Source organism: Rhodamnia argentea, chromosome 8 (assembly GCF_020921035.1).
Source record: "Rhodamnia argentea isolate NSW1041297 chromosome 8, ASM2092103v1, whole genome shotgun sequence".
Classification (NCBI taxonomy): domain Eukaryota; kingdom Viridiplantae; phylum Streptophyta; class Magnoliopsida; order Myrtales; family Myrtaceae; genus Rhodamnia; species Rhodamnia argentea.
Genome location: NC_063157.1, coordinates 3,218,068 through 3,236,272, shown reverse-complemented (window position 1 = coordinate 3,236,272; position 18,205 = coordinate 3,218,068). Strand labels below are relative to the sequence as shown.

At 39.6% G+C, this 18,205-nt stretch overlaps 2 protein-coding genes across 2 annotated transcripts; one reads left to right on the top strand and one right to left on the bottom strand.

The window, feature by feature from the left end:
- The first annotated feature begins 5,183 nt into the window (after positions 1 to 5,183).
- On the top strand, positions 5,184 to 7,403 carry LOC115744723. The gene has a single exon (XM_030680037.1). The coding sequence runs from the start codon at positions 5,184 to 5,186 to the stop codon at positions 7,401 to 7,403; it is 2,220 nt and encodes a 739-aa protein (XP_030535897.1).
- A 1,074-nt stretch (positions 7,404 to 8,477) lies between these two features.
- LOC115744813 (protein PHLOEM PROTEIN 2-LIKE A1-like) lies at positions 8,478 to 11,765 on the bottom strand. Its single transcript, XM_030680186.2, has 3 exons — positions 11,575 to 11,765; positions 10,483 to 10,589; positions 8,478 to 9,169 (listed from the first exon to the last, which is right to left on the bottom strand). The coding sequence occupies exons 1-3, from the start codon at positions 11,719 to 11,721 to the stop codon at positions 8,785 to 8,787; spliced, it is 639 nt and encodes a 212-aa protein (XP_030536046.1). The 5' UTR covers positions 11,722 to 11,765; the 3' UTR covers positions 8,478 to 8,784.
- Positions 11,766 to 18,205: the final 6,440 nt, after the last annotated feature.

Below are 18,205 nucleotides of genomic sequence, written 5' to 3'. Positions count from 1 at the left end.
AGGGGTTGAGAGGCTTAGTTTGCTCGTGTTGTGATGTATAAACACACACCTAAAACGTAGAGAGAGACACACGTGAATTATTGCTAAAACTGATTAATTGCGCATAATCTATAGCTATTGCAGTTAATCAATATTTGGAATTAGGTAAGGAGTAGTTCTAAGAGTAACTCATGAGAAGAAATGGTAGGAATACTCGGAGTGTAACTCTTTTGGAACTCACCTCGACGACTTGAAGCATATATTGCTCCCTATTAGGGGTGAGTAAGACGGACCAACAGAATCGAGAACCACCCGGACCGGTCGATTCGGTCCAATTTCCTTAGGGCTTCAATCCGGTTCCCGATATCATAAAATTGGAAGTGGTGATTTTCTTAAACCTAATAATCCGCCGATTCCATGGGGACTCAAATCGCTTGGACTGGTATTTTTTTCTTAAATGTAAACCTAATAATCCACCGATTTTTTTTTATTTCTTAAATGAAAATCTAATTTTAATTAATATATTAAAATTAATGTCCATGCTATTTATCTCTACTAATAATTCACCAGTTTCATTAGATCACCTGGAAACCGATCGGTCCAGGCCGGTTCCTAGGCTCATATTAAAATTAATGTCCTTGAGAAGTGATTGAGAAACCAAACTTTAACTCTAGGCTTATATTCCGATCTTTGCAATTGAATTAGATTATACTTGTTCTAGTACGAATGCCACAACCTGAATTTGCCACTTTTACTTTTCCCTCGGGAAAATGTAGAGAGTTGCTTGATAACTATCTATCCAAAAGTGGTGTCGTGAGTACTGTGTCGCGGGTGTTTCATAAAGATTATGGCTTTTTTGTTCTTGTAATGTTATGCGGGGTGAATAAGTTCTTCTACATTTTGATATCTATATAAAATTATTGGTTAAAAACAGAGGCCATTCCGAGGTAAATTCAAGGTTAATGTTGTTTTGGCCTTGCTTTGTCCTATTCACTTATACTCTTAAGTACGATCACTCTTTGAGAAGGTGCCGATTGTTGTGCCTTTTGATACCAACATCGAGTTCAACCATGGCATTTCCGCTGCTCACCCAAAACACTCACGAGTTGTGGAAGGAGTGGGAGCTGCGGTTCCTCATCCTCCTTAGCTTATTCCTCCAATGTACAGTATAAGTCTGCGTTTAGTCTTTCAGATTTCTAGCCATGATAGGATTGGATAGGATAAGATATGATATGATTTGAAATCCAAGAATTATTCTATATCCTATCCATCGTTTGGTGAATTGCAGTAATAAAGCCGAGTATGTTCATATTCTATTTTGTTCATTGTTTGATACTTGCAACATATCAATGTAAATGAATCTGAAAAAGCACAAACACAGGTAAGAATCTCTCATAATTCATTGTCAAATCTAGTAAGAGAGAAAATATAATCATTTACCCGACACTATGAAAAGTTTTTCCTTTCTACCTACTTTCGTTAAACTTTAACAAAAATCACAAAGTTACGGAGGAGAAGTTTTGACTCTCTTTATGCTTTCATAAATTTTTGACATGAATCGAAAAGCTAAGAAGGAGAAGAAGTTTCGACTCTCTCGCCGCTTTCATTGAGTTTTGTCGTGAACTAAAAAATTAACATAAACCAGAGATATAGAGGAGAAGGAGATGCTAGTTTTTGTTAGAGACTTCATTACCATTCATATTTTGAGAATTAGAAAGATCATTTTCAAATTTGAAGATGTTCACTTGGGTTCTTCCGCTTCATTTTTTTCCTTATTTTGTACTTTTAAATCTCTTTTTATCATTATTTTTACGCCCTTCCGTCATTTATCAATAATTTTTTTTATTAAATGTTTAAATATACCATCATACATAAAATATGTGATGATATAGATACTAGGTTATATATAAAAAAAAAAAATAGAATAAATAAAATCATTTTTTTTCATTTGAATTTCTTTTTAACATTAGAATTAAAATAATAATAAAATTTAAATTATTTTGAATTTTATTATTTAAGAAGTTTGTTATTCAGAAAAATAATTTTTATACCATGAATAGAAGAAATCATATCCACCTTTATCCCACCTCCCTTATTGGAATAATTTTATCCAAGCTATATCCATTTTATATCCCACTTTATCCTATCCTGGACAAAAACTAAACAATGGATATGAATCTGTCCTATCTCTAACTTTCCTTCTGACTTTTTGTTCCGCCTCTTTGTAGAATGCGAGAGTCGAACCTCGCATCTATGATACTAGAGTCTACACCCCCATTCCCTTTATCGGTAGGGCTACATGCCTATTGATAGAAAAAAAAAAAAAGGGTTGAGATGCTTAGTTTACTTGTATTATGATGTATAAATGGATATTTTTTGTCACGCACCTATAACGTAGATAGACACGCAGAGGAATTAATGCTAAAATTGGTTAATCACACATACCCTATAGCTATTGCAATCAATCCATATCTGGAATTAGGGAAGGAGGACTTCTAAGAGTAACATTTAAGAAGAAATGGTAGGAATACTTGGAGCGTAACTCTCTCAAAACTTATCTTGGCGACTTAAAGCATTGCTTTTTGTTAGGGGCGAGCAAGACGGACCGACCGAATTGAGAATTGCTTAAATTGGGTCGAATTGGCCGGTTTGGTCTGGTTCCCAAGGCCCCGATCTGGTTCTCTATTCCATAAAATTAGAACCTGTGATTTTCTTAAACCTAATAATTCACCGATTCCAAGGGAAATCGAACCGCTTGGATTGGTATTTATTTATTTATTTCTTAAATGTAAACTTAATAATCCATCATAATTTTTATTTCTTGAATGAAAATATAATTTTAATTAATATATTAAAGTTTATGTGCATGTTGCTCACCCTACTAGTAATCCACTTGTTCTATTAGATTGCCCGGTCCGTTGGTCGGGTTGCTAGTCCTAGAAACTGGGAACGGTTTCGGGAACCGATCACCCCTACTTCCTATAGGCTTCAAGCTAAAAGAGAGTGAGATGGAACCCTAAAGAGATTCAAGGAGAAAATGTTGGACGGAGAAAAAGCATATGCATATCGTTGGTCACAACACGGGCTCCATTTCTTTCACGAAAAGTGACTAATTTAAAATATGTATTTAAAGTAATGGCCTATATTGCTTATAAAAATTAATGAGTGACTAATATTTTTATCGTTTATGAAAATATTTGGTTACAAATTGTCATTTATAATGAGTACATATTACATAACTATTTTAAGCGACACAAGCGATCATTTTTTAGAAAATAATTTTTAAATCATTCATATTTCGTGAAACAGATATATCCTTAAGACTAGCACTCGCGCACGGTTACTTTCGCGTCCTTCGAAAGCGAATAGACGAATATTGACGCGCGAAGGATTAACCATAGCCAAAGGTTGGCATCTGGGACCAACCATTGCCTTGCTTGACTTCATTTAACAAGACTCACGCAATGAATAAAAAACAACTAAACATAATTTGACTTGTGACGCGACAGATTGTTGTCGATGAGTGATTAGCATTTCTTTCACGCGACACGAGATTTAATTTTCGATGCCCTCATACAGACCCTAACAATTTTATGTGATAATCGATCGATTGGCTAATATTAATCTAAACATTGACTTATCATCATGCGATACATAAGGTAAAAACACAGTAAATGGATCTCTCAAATCGAGTTAAAGATAATTTTTATTATGATTTGATTTACTCTCCCCATAATAAAGGGCCAAAGGTGCTTAAATATTCTTTTCTTTTGATTTAGATCTTCATTTTACTTCAGCACACGTTTGGAATGAAATCTAGTAAAAAGTGACGCCAAACCTGGCCTCCATTAAAGCTTAGAAGATATATCATTCGGATATAACTTTTTTTTTTGTGAGCATCAGGCCAATAAATTGAACAATTTATCAAGAGACTTCAAAACATTCTATCGATCTTTTTTAGCGTATCTGGAAATCTATACATAAGGACACTAAGGTCATTTGCAAGTGCAATCATGCCATTTTTCATAAATTTTTGGAAATCAAATTGTACATACTTTTATTTTGACAGGAACTTTCGCTTGAATAACCGAAATATTAAGGGAAGGTTAAAGAATGCACCCGCCATTTTCCAAATGAAGTCGACCTAAAATGTTGAACTTTTTTGTAGAGATGGATAAGGACGACATCAGTGCCATTATTTATTTTGAGGTTATGAATTTTCCGGACTCCGAGGTTTTTCATATGTTCTTAGTCTTATGTTTCTAGACTTGGTTTGCAATGCTGAGGGTTTAACTAGCGGCGAGGCACCGGCTGTACGTCTTTTGGGGGACAGTATTTGGAGGACCAGAGTGTTCCGACCCGTACCTTGGGAGTAAAATGGTCAGCGACCGTCGCACACCACATGCCAATTGGTCATACATAGAAGAAAAGCCACGACCACGCTGGTCATAAAGCACATCAGTTGACGACGATGTAATGCGACGCGAGCGCTCAAGTGCAATTTTTTATCGTAGTTACGATCGCATTCGGGGATCTAATAGAGATTTTAGCGCCGAAGGATAATAATATGCTGCCTGGGGATCGAAGCGACCGACTTAATGCATTGGAATCGCTTCAGTTTGGAGTAAACATTGATCAATGCCCTTTTGGCCTTTTTGCGTGTCTTTACTTGTTGTAGCAATCCAAATGGGTGATTTTGATCCTCCACGAGAGTCACGTTGGGCTGATGGGCGTGCCTCGTTGAGTATTGAAATCACAATGATTAGAGTGAAGTTCACGAGATTCGAAATCTTGAAAAGTGATTGAGAAACCAAACTTTAACTCTAGGCATATAGTCCGACCTTCTCAATTGAAGCAGATTATACTCGTCTAGTACGGGTACTAGAACCTGAATTTGTCGCTTTACTTCTCCCTCGGGCAAATGCAGAGAATTGCTTGACAATTATACATTCAAAAGTGGTGTCGCGAGTACCGTGTTGCGGGTGTTTCGAAAAGCGTGAGGCTTTTTTGTTCCTGTAATGTTATGCAGGGTGAATAAGTGCTTCTCTATTTGATTCCTATATCAAATTATTTGTTATAAATAGTGGCCGTTCCAAGGATGTTGCTGAGGTAAATTCAAGCCTAACGTCCTTTTGCCTTGCTTTGTCCTCTCCACTTATAATCCTAAGTTTGACCGCGACGGTGCCCGATCGTTGCACATTTCGATGCCGCCGTCGAGTTCAACCATTGCATTTTCGTTAATCCTCCAAAACGCTCGAGAGCTGTGGAAGGAGTGGGAGCTGCGGCTGCTCGTCCTCCTCAGCTTGTTCCTCCAATTGACCCTTGCGACTCTCGGCTTCCGAAGGAAATCCATCTACAAGTACTGGATCCAAGTCGTGGTCTGGACGACGTACCTGTCGGCCGACTCCATCGCAACCATCACGCTCGGTGTCCTCTCGAACCGCCTGGCCAACCTCAAGGAAGCGATGGGGTCGATCGATCCGAAGAGCCAGATCACTGCTTTCTGGGCCCCGTTCCTTCTCGTCCACTTGGGCGGGCCCGACGCAATCACCGCGTACGCCTTGGAGGACAATGAGCTATGGTTAAGGCAGTTGGCGCGGCTTTGCGTCCAGGTAGGACTCGCTTGTTACATCTACTTCATGGCCTTGTCGGGGTCTACGCTGTCGATATTAGCGGCCAGCATGACCCTGGTGGGGTTCATCAAATATGCAGAGAGGACATTGTGTTTGTGCTTGGCAAGTGAAAATCGACTTCGAGATTCGATGCTTTCGCTTCCCGATTTTGGTCCCATATACCCCAGGATAATGGAGCAGTACACTCTGAAGAAAGAGGAGGGTTACCGAGTCGGCATCGACGAGGTCACGGAGGTTCCGGCTCCGGAGGATCTCTCAGTGAACAGCGGTCAGGCCAACAATGGAGGGAAAGCCACGACTCTGGTCAAAGCCTACGAGTTGTTCAAGATCTTCAAACTTCTCTTCGCGGGCCTCATCCTCAACTCTGGCGACCTGGAGGGCAGCAAGCGCATGTTCATGAACCCTGGGATGAACTCAGAGACGGCTTTCGAGATCGTGGAGATCGAGCTCGGGTTCATGTACGATCTGCTCTACACCAAGGCAATGTTGCTGAGCCGTGCTTGGGGCATCATTCGTTGCATCATCAATCTCTCGGCGCCGTGTGCCGTGCTGGTGTTTTTCTCCTTACAGGATAGGAAGGATTACCCCAAAGCTGACGTCTGGATCACCTTCTTGCTGATAAGCGCCGCCATTCTTTTAGAGATTTACTCAGTTCTTCTCGCAATTTCGTCCGACTGGGTCCAACACTGGCGGCTTCAGAGACCCAGGGCATCCGCAATTTCGTCCGTGGTGGCTTTTTTCCGGGTCTTCCAGCACCGAAGATGGTCTAATTCCGTGGCCCAGTTTAGCCTCTTGGGACTATCTATCAGGCCAAGAAGCGGGATCTTCAGCAAGTATCCGACTCTTGCCAAGTTAGACGAGAAGCTGCAGAAGAACTTCTACGTCAGTTACAAAGAGTTCAAGAGCAACGTCAAAGAATGGATCTTTGGTCACGTGAAGAAAACAGTCAAAGATCTGGGACCGAGCAACGGAGGGAAGAGCTGGTTGATGAGCCTTAAGCTGGAGACTAGCGGAAGGCTGACCTGGATGAACCTGGATGAGCTGAACTGGAGTGTGAAAGATATGGAGTTCGACCAGAGCATCCTCGTCTGGCACATAGCGACTGAGCTCTGCCACTACAAGGACCATGGCAAGAGGGAGGGCAAAAAACCGGAAGACGTCACCAACTTCAAGATGAGTAGGTTGGTCTCTCAGTACATGATCTATCTTTTAGTCCTCCATCCTTCCACGTTGCCAACAGGGATAGGGATGCTCCGATACGAAGACACTTCGGTCGACGCTCAGAAGTTCTTCGAGGACAAGCGAGCGGTGCTGTCGAGGAAAGAAACCAGCCTCATCTCGTTGGATGTCCGGAAGTGGGCGCGGAAATTACTCAAGAAAGGGGAGCCTTCCCACACCAGTGAAAGCTGCAACAAGAAGCACAAGTCAGCGGCAACGCATGATCTATGCGAAGCTTGCCATCTTCTGCTCCAAGTGGGGACTCAGCTGCCCGCCTGGAAAATACGCGGCGGCAAAAGCAGGTCGGTGCTGTTCGATGCGTGCAGCCTCGCGTCCCAGTTGAACAGAAACGAGCTGAACGACTTCGGCAGTAAATGGGAGTTGATCGGGAAGGTCTGGGCCAACTTCCTGATGTACGCGGCTTGCCAGAGCACAGGCTTCGAGCACTCCGAGAGCCTGAGCCGAGGTGGAGAGCTTCTCAGCCACGTTTGGCTTCTGATGGCGCATCTCAGCATTACGGATCCGGCACAGACTTCCGAAGCACAATGCATTACCAAGCTGACCGTGAAATAGGAACTTTCAGGTGGAATGTGTCTTCTGGTTAACCTGCTATGGTTTGAGTAAGATGAATAAGTTAAAGCTCATCAACTTGAGATGGTGAGGGAGTTATTTCAATATTTGTTGTACCTGAGTAGTCGGGTAATAATGAAACTGTGTATCTGTAATTTACTTGACACTATTTGAATGGCAAGTGTTAAAGTTTGTGTACGGCGCTCTTATTTAGTATCAAAGTTTTTCCCTGACTCACTTAAGTGCCAAATTGTAGAAAAAATGATCACTTAAGTGCCAAATCGAAGAAATTCCGACCAACTGAGCATGTGGCAATTTTATTTTTAAAATTCACTCCACGTGGACTTCCAAACTTAAAATAAGCTTTTTAAAAAAAAATTTAATTAAATCTAAAAATAATATGACAAGCTAAAAAATAATTTAAAAAAAAGGAATTAAGGCTTGTAGTGGCGAGGGCCCTCACCGCCGTTGCATTGTCGGTGACTCCCGCTGACCTCGGGTGAGGGCTTGCAAGCCTTTTAATGTACATTTCTAGTAGATAGATAGAAAAAGTTCATGTTTTTCGAGACTTCCCCATAATCGGAAGATAACTAAAAAAAATGCCTTATGAATACATGATTAATTTTTAATGTGAATTTCTTGTAGATAGATAGAAAAGTTCATGTTTTTCGAGACTTCCCATTGATAAGGTCACTCCCTCGAAATGTCGCAATGTGCAACATTTTTCCATCAACATTAATGGAAAATTATAACGTCCGTCGGCTACGGAACAGAACCAGATTTCAAAATTATAACATCTGTCGGTCGGCTACGGAAAATTCTCCCATCCTTGTTCGAAATTTCCCTGTGAAAACAAAAAATGCAACCGGACATCGGGATAAGTTGCCCGGCCATCTTAAGTCAGCACATGTGCGAACGACACAAATGTCAGATTAGACAGATTCGACAACAATAGACAACTTAGTTATAAAATATAATCATTTTGAAGCAAGAAAATTTACCAGAAGACAGACTAATTAGCGGCTTCTGAACCGCCTTCTTTTGACCTTTTTTTTTTTTTTTTCCGCTTTGTGGTAATAAATGTGAAGTGAATAATTAAATACCCAAATGACTTTTATATATTAAAATGGTAAAGCATAAATCAAACTATGTTTGACTAACACTTTGATTTACCTCCCATTATTGGCTAGTAACATAAGACCGATAGACGGACATATATCATAGACAATGAGACGAGGGCCCGGAAATAGAAAGACATTAGTACATAAAATGCGCCCAGCATACACGGGCGCGCGACCATACACACGTAACACTATAGTCACACCCACGAAAGCAATTCATCCGGATTCGCTCTTATTACATATATTTGTATAACTGCTTGTGATCACACGGGCTTGATCTCAACGCCCCCGATGACGAGCCCTCCCATCCATCGTCCGAACGATCTCTGCATGGAAAATTCCATCTTGCCCACATTATCTGTTGTCACGGTGAACAGCCCCACCTCCAGCTCGTGCCATGGACCGGGTGGTTGCCCTTCTTTTTTGGGCAAGATCGCTTGTCTCTCTTGGTTGTTCCCGTCCGGGAGAGTCAGTCTCAGGCTCACCGTGTGCTCGGCCATGCTGTTGACGGACGTCCCCTGACTCCCCTCCATCCTCGTCAGAAACGAGACTTTGTACAGCGTCTCCGGCGAAAGATCCATCGTCCAAAACGATCCCTTGACTTCTAGCCACCTCGCCTTCAGCGCTTTTGCCACTTCGATGCGATCGCTGGAGTAGTTTTATTACGTCTACTGTTAAGAGTAATATATGTACTTTTTTTTTTTTCAATCAATTTGGCCAACTATACTTAACTATACATACATACAGACACACACACACACACACATATATATATTCACAAAAAGACAAAATAGCATCTCTACTCTCCACGTATTTTTCCCGACCACAGTAAGGCCCACCGCCTCCAGAAACTCATCATACTCTCTCCTTATTTCTCATCCACTCAAAAATAATAAAAAAAGTTATAATGAAAATCAGAAAATATGAGAAAGCTCAAGTAGATTACAATTTGATATAATTATAACTCGGTTAGGATCGATAAAATAAGCGAAATGGATAAGATTGAAGTAAATAGTACAATTAAAACGTAATAAGCAATTCAAATTGGTCATAATACCTAGTTCTTAGTATATAATGAACGTACTAACTCTGACGGCAATATTTGAAGATGAACCTAAAATTTTACTCATTAAAAATACGGAAAATGACATAAATAGTTCATGAACTTTGACCCGATATGTAATATTGTCCTTAAAATTTCAAGTTGTTCAATATAGTCTCTGCACTTTTGCATAGTATGTGATGTGGTCCCCGAACTTTTCATTTGTTCAATGTGATCTTGAACTTTTGGTACCTGCCTACATTTACCAAAAGTTTAAGGATTACATTGAATAAATTAAAAGTTGAAGGACCACATTACAAATTAGGGTAAAGCTAAGGGACTATAGGAACAAATTAAAAGTTTAAGAACGATATTGAATATTGGGTGCGAAATTCTTGTTTGTGTAATATCCCTTAAAAGTATCGTGCGCTCTTAATTTAATTGGCTCATCGGGCCCTTGTGAAGGCAAAAATGAAAATTTAGATACCACTTGTGAAGGCAAAAATGAAAATTTAGATGCCAAGACCGAAGAATGACTCATCGCGCCCTTGTGAAGGCAAATCTATCTATGTAGCACAAGAGGGTGAAACATAAACAGCATTATACCAAACGAATAATTCCAACAATTTATGAATTAAAAGAGAGAAGATGAAGATCGATATTATGTAATACTAGCATTACTTCCCTCAAACAAATTTCTGTCTCTTGCTATGGTTTCCCCTTTCAAGATTTTCCCTAAAGAAATCCCATGAAATTTCTTGCTTTATCCTTTTTATGTTCCCCTCTATCAAATATAATTCATCCTTTACTATAATATGAAAAACCCTAGTTAGAGTCGTAGTGTAAGGCAGGGTGCAGTATATGATATATATTACACACACACACGTATGTGTATGTAGTTCTAAAGATTCAAAAATACCTGTCAGTCGTCCATTGCCAATATATTGGTCTATCCCCGTTGGTGATGTGGAGTCCCTTAGCATAGATTGTGAAGCAGGTATGTCCGTGGCCATCAACCCAAAACCTCTGCCATAGACAGCGTTTTGAAATAGAGAAATCATTATGTGATTGTTCGTAATCTATTGTGAGATTAATAATTTGTTTTGAGCAATAAAAAATAAATTATAACAATTAAAATATCGTAGAGTTCATTTCTTCAAGAATTTATCGCTCACAGTTCTTCAAAGACTGTTATGGTTGTAAAGCCTTTGGAAATTTGAGCAGAGAAACATCAGTTAGTGTGTGCATGTAGGTCAAAGTATAAGGAGGACAGATTTCATTCGCAAAGTTGCTATCGATCCATTCAAAATGACATTTTGGGATGATACATGCGAGCAAACACACACATACTTAACATTGACACAAAAATGAGAAAATTGTTCAAAATTTCTTGAATTTATTATATTTTTGTCAATTTAGTCTTAAGTCTTTTAATTTGCTAATTGAGTTCTAAACCTTTTCGAGTTTTGGCAATTGAATCCATCCGGCCAATTTTATATGGAAATTGCTAACATGGACACTAATAGTCCTATGTGGAATGCCTAGCGCCGACGTAAATATTTTTAATAAAATTTTATTATCTTTTATATTTTTTTTCCTTGCCTTTTTTTTTTCTTGTGGCCAGCCAAGGGTTTTCGGGCCCTCTTTGGCCATAGAGGAGAGCCCGCCCAGCCTCACCCAAACCATCGCGGCTGCCCGAAGCCTTGCCTAGAATCGGGTGAGGCTGGCCTCGCCCAACTAGGGCGAGGGTCGTCGGGTCCTCGTCCATAGCCGACGAGCGCAAGGGTTCCTCGGCCCTCACAGGCCATATTAAGAAAAGAAAACAAATTAAAAGAAATAGAAAACTTGAAAAAAATATTAAAATATCATTAAAAATTGTCCACATCAGCACCGATATTGGCAAATAGGATGTCCATCAAGAATATCTTTCATGTATATAAATTATCCGATCGAATTGAGAGAGAGAGAGAGAGAGAGAGAGAGAGAGAGAGAGAGAGAGAGGAGGGCTTGCCTTCTTCTTATCTTTGTAAATGGCGCCCTTTCGGAGAAGGTCGTCAATCTTGCCCGGTTTGGTTAGGTACTCATCAGGACTCACCTCTACTCCAGCGTCCACCAAGAAGCCGAATTGCCTGTACTTGCTCATCGCCTCTTGCGCCATTTTGCTCTTCAGTAATGTTTGATGCCGATCAATTCGTTTAGAGAAAAGGCATATATATAGGGTTAGTTCGCCATCCAAATTACAACTTGAGGAGAAAAGAAAGATTCCAATTCTTTTAGAAAAGAAGGCACGAGCAGAATGTTCCGGTTTGATGCCATTTGTCTGTGCAAATGGTGTGGAAGTAGCAATCAAGGCCGGCTCAATTTATGAAAGAGTTTTTGTTTTTTTTCTTTTATTCAAGGAAAATGTGAATAAATAGAACCTTGTGCTTTCGGATTTTCTATTTTGTTTGAAAATGTCGTGTTCGACTAGGAAAGATAAATGTTCTCATCATAGGAAGAAAATTTTATGAAAATGTTGTTTTTAGAAGCAACTTATAATGTACGAGATAATAAACATTGGTTTCAGTGCCGCCTTTTTTCGATAATTGAATTGGTCTACTTCACCACAAACCTGAGGAACTGAATCCATTAGTGTAACAGAAAAATGAACTAATAATAGAAAAGATTTGTCCTTTAGGACTCAGTAAAAAGAAAAAGAGAATGGAGGTATGCCATCGAATAATGAATTGCCAAAAGGAAGGAAGGAAGGAATTATTCCGAGAGAGTTATCTCGAGATAACTTGCCACATACATGTAAACGAAAGGATGAGAATGATATTTTGCCAACCGGAAGATTAGATTCTTTGATAAAGGAGTCACGGCAACGTTTGTATGGAGCTTTCACAATGGAATAACTAATGCTTTTTAGGTTGCCGGAAAATGATATCGTACTTTTTGAAGGGCGTGACCATTGATATGAGCACAACTCGAGGGGCTTAATGGCTTCATCTGTAATTGAATGTGGTTGAGGCCTTGATGACCTGAACATTTGGTGAGTTCTTGACGACTTCTTGTTGAGGTGTCTTGATGACACAAAATTTTGATTGGGCTCGTGATGACCTAAATCAGATAGGTTTTTGACGTTTTTGAAGTACTTTGGCTGACAAATGCATTATTATTTTTCCTTTAATGTTGATGGAAAAAGGTTATACATTGAGCTTTATACATTGTGACAAACGGAAGCCTCAGAAAATATGAACTTTCCTGTCTATCTATTAAAGATTATCATTTCTTTGTTAGGATGAACCTTATCCAAGGGGTGAGCAAAACGAACCGACCGGAGTGGGAGTCGCCCGGAACATTGCGGGAATTATTAACCCACCTTTCTTCTTTCCTTTCCTTTTTATCTTCTTTTTAAGTAAATTAAGCTTCCAATGAATTGATGATCTCTCATGTATCGAAACTTCTTGTTTTGTCTAAATTCAAATCATTCGAAAAGCTCACAGATTAAAGTGCGGGGTTGCGAAGGTTTGAAATGCTAATCTTATTGAGGTGTGGTTCATATTCCCCTACGATAGGAAAGCACGTGGGTCCTGCTTTCCCGAGAAGGTTCGAAATACCAATCCTATTGTGCTAAGGCTCATGAATAGCTATTGCTATATATACTTTTTTTCCCTTATAATTGAGTGATGTAGCGGGAAGTTTGAGGTATTAATTATAGTGGAATCCTCTGGCGGACATAGCCCTAGTTTAAAAGTAAACTAAGATAAAATCTCGTGTCTCGATTTCTCTTTCTTGTTTTATATTTTACTTCGACTTGATTATGCCCCGAATCCCGACAAATCCAAAATACCTACAACACTTGCCCAATTTGATCGTCTAATTAGCCAAGAGCCACACACATGTTGTACGTGATCCTTTTTTCTTTTGATTCAATGCACGTCTACTTTTAAAAGTAAAGAATAAAGTGTCACATTCTAAAGCTAATGGCGGAAGAAGAGCCTCACACGAGATAAGTATCAGATTCTTCATTTGGGCCATTCACTGTAAGTTGTTTCGAATCTCTCGTTATCGTCAATCCCTTGTGAGAAGAATAGTAATGCGGAGAAGAATCCCAGCTCCATACGGAAACGAGACGATATACGCGATAAATCGTTGAGGGCAACATACAGAGAAGATTGATTGATAATTGGAGCAAAGAGAAAATGACTCGAGATTCTGAATCCAAGTCGAGGGGTATTCGATGCAAAAGCTGAAATTGCTGTGTGTGGAGAAGGAAAACATGTTCATGAGACTCATTTTCCACGGTCGATGTATGGATCGAAATATTATGCTCCGCTATCCAAATTACATCTTGAGGAGAAAGAAAAATTCGAATTCTTTTGGAAAAGAAAAGCACGCCCGGAACGTTCCGATTGATGCCATCTGTCTTCGTAAATGGCGTGGAAGTAGCAACCAAGGCCAGTTCAATCCGTGAAAGTGTTTTCATATATATATATATATATATATATATATATATATATATATATATATATTAATTTTCATGGAAAATAAGAATAAATAGAATCTTGGGCTTTCAGATTTTCTGTTTGCTTGAAAATGTCGTGTTCCATTCGTAAACAATAAATGTTCTGCTTCCCATTATATGAGGAAAAAAATTATGAAGACGTGTTGTTTTTAGGAGCTACTTTTAATGTACGAGAAAATGAACATTGTTTTCAATGCGGTCTTTTTTCGATAATTGAATTGGTCTACTTCACCACAAACATTCAAACAAACCTGAGGAACAAATTCTTTGATGGAAAAGATTTTCTTTTACGACTCATTAAAAAGCCAAAAAAAAAAAAAAATGCAGATGTAGGTTCAAACAATGAATCGCCAAAAGAAGGAAGGAATTATCCCGACAGTGTTATCTCGCGATGACTTGCCACATGCATGCAAAGGAAACGAAGAGAATTATATTTTGCCAACCGAAAGATCAGATTCTTTGATAAAGGACTCACGATAATGTTTGTAGTATTCTAGATGCATCTTCTTCTTGAAGATGTAATATTTACTTGTTAGTTAGTCCACGCTTTAGACGGGCGTGCTTAGTCTATGTGCATATTTTCGATAGTATTCCATTAATATGAGATATCAAGTAATAGAAAAAGATGCATTTGTTTAATGGGAATGTTTTGTATTTCTATAGAGAAATATCATACCTTTTGAAGGGGAGAATTACCAAAAAAGTCATAAATCTATTGCAATTATGCCAATTCAGTCTTAAATTTTTTTTTTTTTTGCCGATTCAATCCTAAATTTTTTGCAATTATGTCAATTCAGTCCATCTAGCCAACTTTGGCCGACCGACGCCGACATGGACACCGATCAGCGTAGGCCATCCGACGACATATTATTTTAACATTTTTTAAAGTTTTTTGAAGTTTTTATTTTTTTTTTCATTTTTTTTTCTTTTTCTTTATTTTTTTTTTCTTCCCTCTTCGGCAAGGGCAACCTCGCCAGCCAGTCATCACCTTTGGCCAGCAACCAGCCAGATGAAGGAGAGTGAAGAAAAAGAAGAAGAAAGAAAATAAAAGAGAAAAAGAGAAAAATAAAATAAAAAAATCAAAAAACAAAAGAAATATTAAAATATTATGTCGCTGGACGACGTCCACATTAGCGCCGGCCAATCAAAATTGGCCGGAGGGACTGAATTGACATAATTACAAAAGGTTCAAAACTGAATGTGGAAAAAAAAATATTTAGGACTGAATTGGCACAAAATTACAATAAATTTATGATTTTTTTTTTTTGCAATTTTTCCCTTTTTGAATGTGTAAGATTAATATGTGATTTTTAATTGATATGAGCAAAATTCGAGGGGCTTAATGGTTTCATCTCTAATTGAATATGGTTGAGGTCTTGATGACCTGAACATTTGGCGAGTTCTTGACGACTTGTTGTTGAGGTCTTGATGACAAACATTTTGATTGGGGTTGTGATTACCGAAATCCGACAGGTTTTTATGTTTTCGAAGTTCTTCAATTATTGGGAACAATTTCATAAATCTACAAAATTTAAAGTCTCCATCTATTCTTCCCAAATTGAATTGCGATACCTCCTATTTATAAAAATATTTTATTTATACTTAATAGGATTAAATGAATATCCAATCCATCATGAATTTTATATGAAGAAAAGTCAATCAACTGACGTCTTAACTCAAGTTTAGTTGTTCTGCTCATGAATACACGTCCTAATTTGATTGGACAATTACACTTGCAAAAAAAAAAAAAAATGCTGAACAATAAAATATTCATGTAGAATTTGGTAATTGCCTCATTCACGTCGAATTTGGTAATTGGCTCATAATTTCACTGTTTATAAATACATTTAAGAAACTACGTTCCAAATAAGCCACATTAGTGAATATTATAATATTAAACACCCTATTACACACACATATAACCATGTCAGCGATATCTAGCCAAAATTAATTGGAATGATTAAATTGGCAAATCTTCCAAAGTTTAGGACTAAATTGGTCAATTATATTGTTTAGAACTGAATTGGCATAAATTCAATAGATTTATGAATTATTTGGTAATTTTCCATTCATAGGACCAATACGATCATCTCAATTTTGCATGTAAAGGTAATGTATATCTGCATGCGGACATCCTTAGCAGCAGGGCCAAAGAATTACAGTTCACTTACTGACATAGCGATTCACTAATAGGAGTTCAATTTTGATTACCATTAACGAAGAGAATCCCATTGAGATAAATCTCAAGTATGATAACTGAGAAGAGATTTGCTAGTAGGGAGAATTTTTTTATATATGTATGAAGCACATGAACTTCCAAACCAAAATATGTCCTAGATCAAAAACAATGAAAAGAATAGATTTTGGTCATCAAGGCTCCATTTTATTCGCAAAAAATAAATAATTCGAAAAATATATACCAAAAAAATGATCGGTTGTATTGCTTGGAAGAATTAGTAAATGAAAGATGTTCTCAGTATCAAAATAATTCATGTTTAGACATTTTCGTGGATGACGAAAATATTTTGAAAATTCCGTTTATTTTGTATGTGATACAAGCGATTATTTTGAGAAAATATTTTTTATATAGTCCTAAATTTGAATACTAGTAAGTGCTTTGTGGAGATTCTCTAATAAGGGCGGACAAATGCAAAACAAAGCTAATGGTACAAGATTAGTTATAGGTAAGTACAATAAAAATTGGTCACATTTTTCAGCATATCATCAAACAAATGAAAACTAAAATGATTTCTTTGGAAAGCATTTTTCTTTACCATAATAATTTGGGAAAATTCCAAATAAGGGCACGAAGTGCCCTCATTTTCTCAAATAAGGGCCCGAAGTGGACTTTGTTTCAAATAAGGGCCTAAAGTGCTTAAATCGTTTCAAAAGAGGGCCTGATTGAAGGGCATTTTTGTCCTTTTACTTTCTTTTGCTATTTTTTTTGTTTTTTACTTTTATTCTCTTTTTCCTCATCCTTTCCCTCCCCATCTCCCTCGCCGGTCACCACCGCCATCACCACCGCACCTTCCTCCAGCGCCGCCGCCCGGCCACCACGGCCCGGGAGCGGGCCCACCTCCCCGAGCGTGTCGGCCCTTATCATCCAATCCACTACACTGGCCGGGGGGCGACGCTCTTCGCCGACCCCAGCAACATCTCGTCCTCCGCCCTCTCCTCGCCGCCGACCAACCCCTGTTCGTCCCTCCGACTTGCTTGTGCAACCCCCACAACGGCACCAACATCTCCTACGCCAACATCACCTACACCATCCGCTCCGGCGACACCTTCTACCGCGTCTCCACCGGGGCCTTCGAGAACCTCACCTCGTACCCGTCGGTCAAGCTCGTGAACCCCGACCTGGTTGCCACGAAGTTGACCATCGGGGTCGACGTGGTGTTCCCGATCTTCTACAAGTGCCCCAACGAGACCCGGTCGGGGGATGGGGCCAATTTCCTGGTCTCGTACTTGCTTCAGCCCAACGACAACCTCCGAAGCGTTGCGACGAGATTCAGGATCCAAGAACAGAGCATAGTGGGCATTAATGGCGACAACACCAAACCTACCGAGACAATCTTCCTGCCCGTCTCTAAGCTCCCAAATCTAACCCAACCCATCGTCTCCACCACCGTACCATCGGCGAGAAAAGAAAGAACAGGGCTTATCGTGGGGTTGGCAATCGGGGTCGAAGTCCTTGGGGCATTCTTGATTACGGGGATCGAGCTCTAGCTCCACAGAGAAAGATCAAACAAGAAGAGGGGTCCGGGTCCGGGGCCGGGGCCGGGGCCGACCAATCTGGAGGGAGATGGAGAGAAGAGGATGGCGCGCGGCGAGAAAGGGTCGAGGGAGATGAAGGTGAATCTGATGGCGGACGTGTCGAACTGCTTGGACAAGTACGGGGTGTTCGGGATCAGCAAGTTCAAGGAAGCGATCGACGGGTTCAGCTCGAGGTGTCTCATCCAGGGTTTGGTGTACAAGGGTTGTCCGGATGGCGAAGTGTTTGCGATCAAGAAGATGAAGTGGAACGCCTACGAGGAACTCCTCGTACTCGGTCTCGGGCCGCTCCGATCCGAGCAAACCCCCATTGGCGGCCAAGCCGTTGCTAAGGAACTGCAAAAGGTTGGCGGACGAGGCGGGC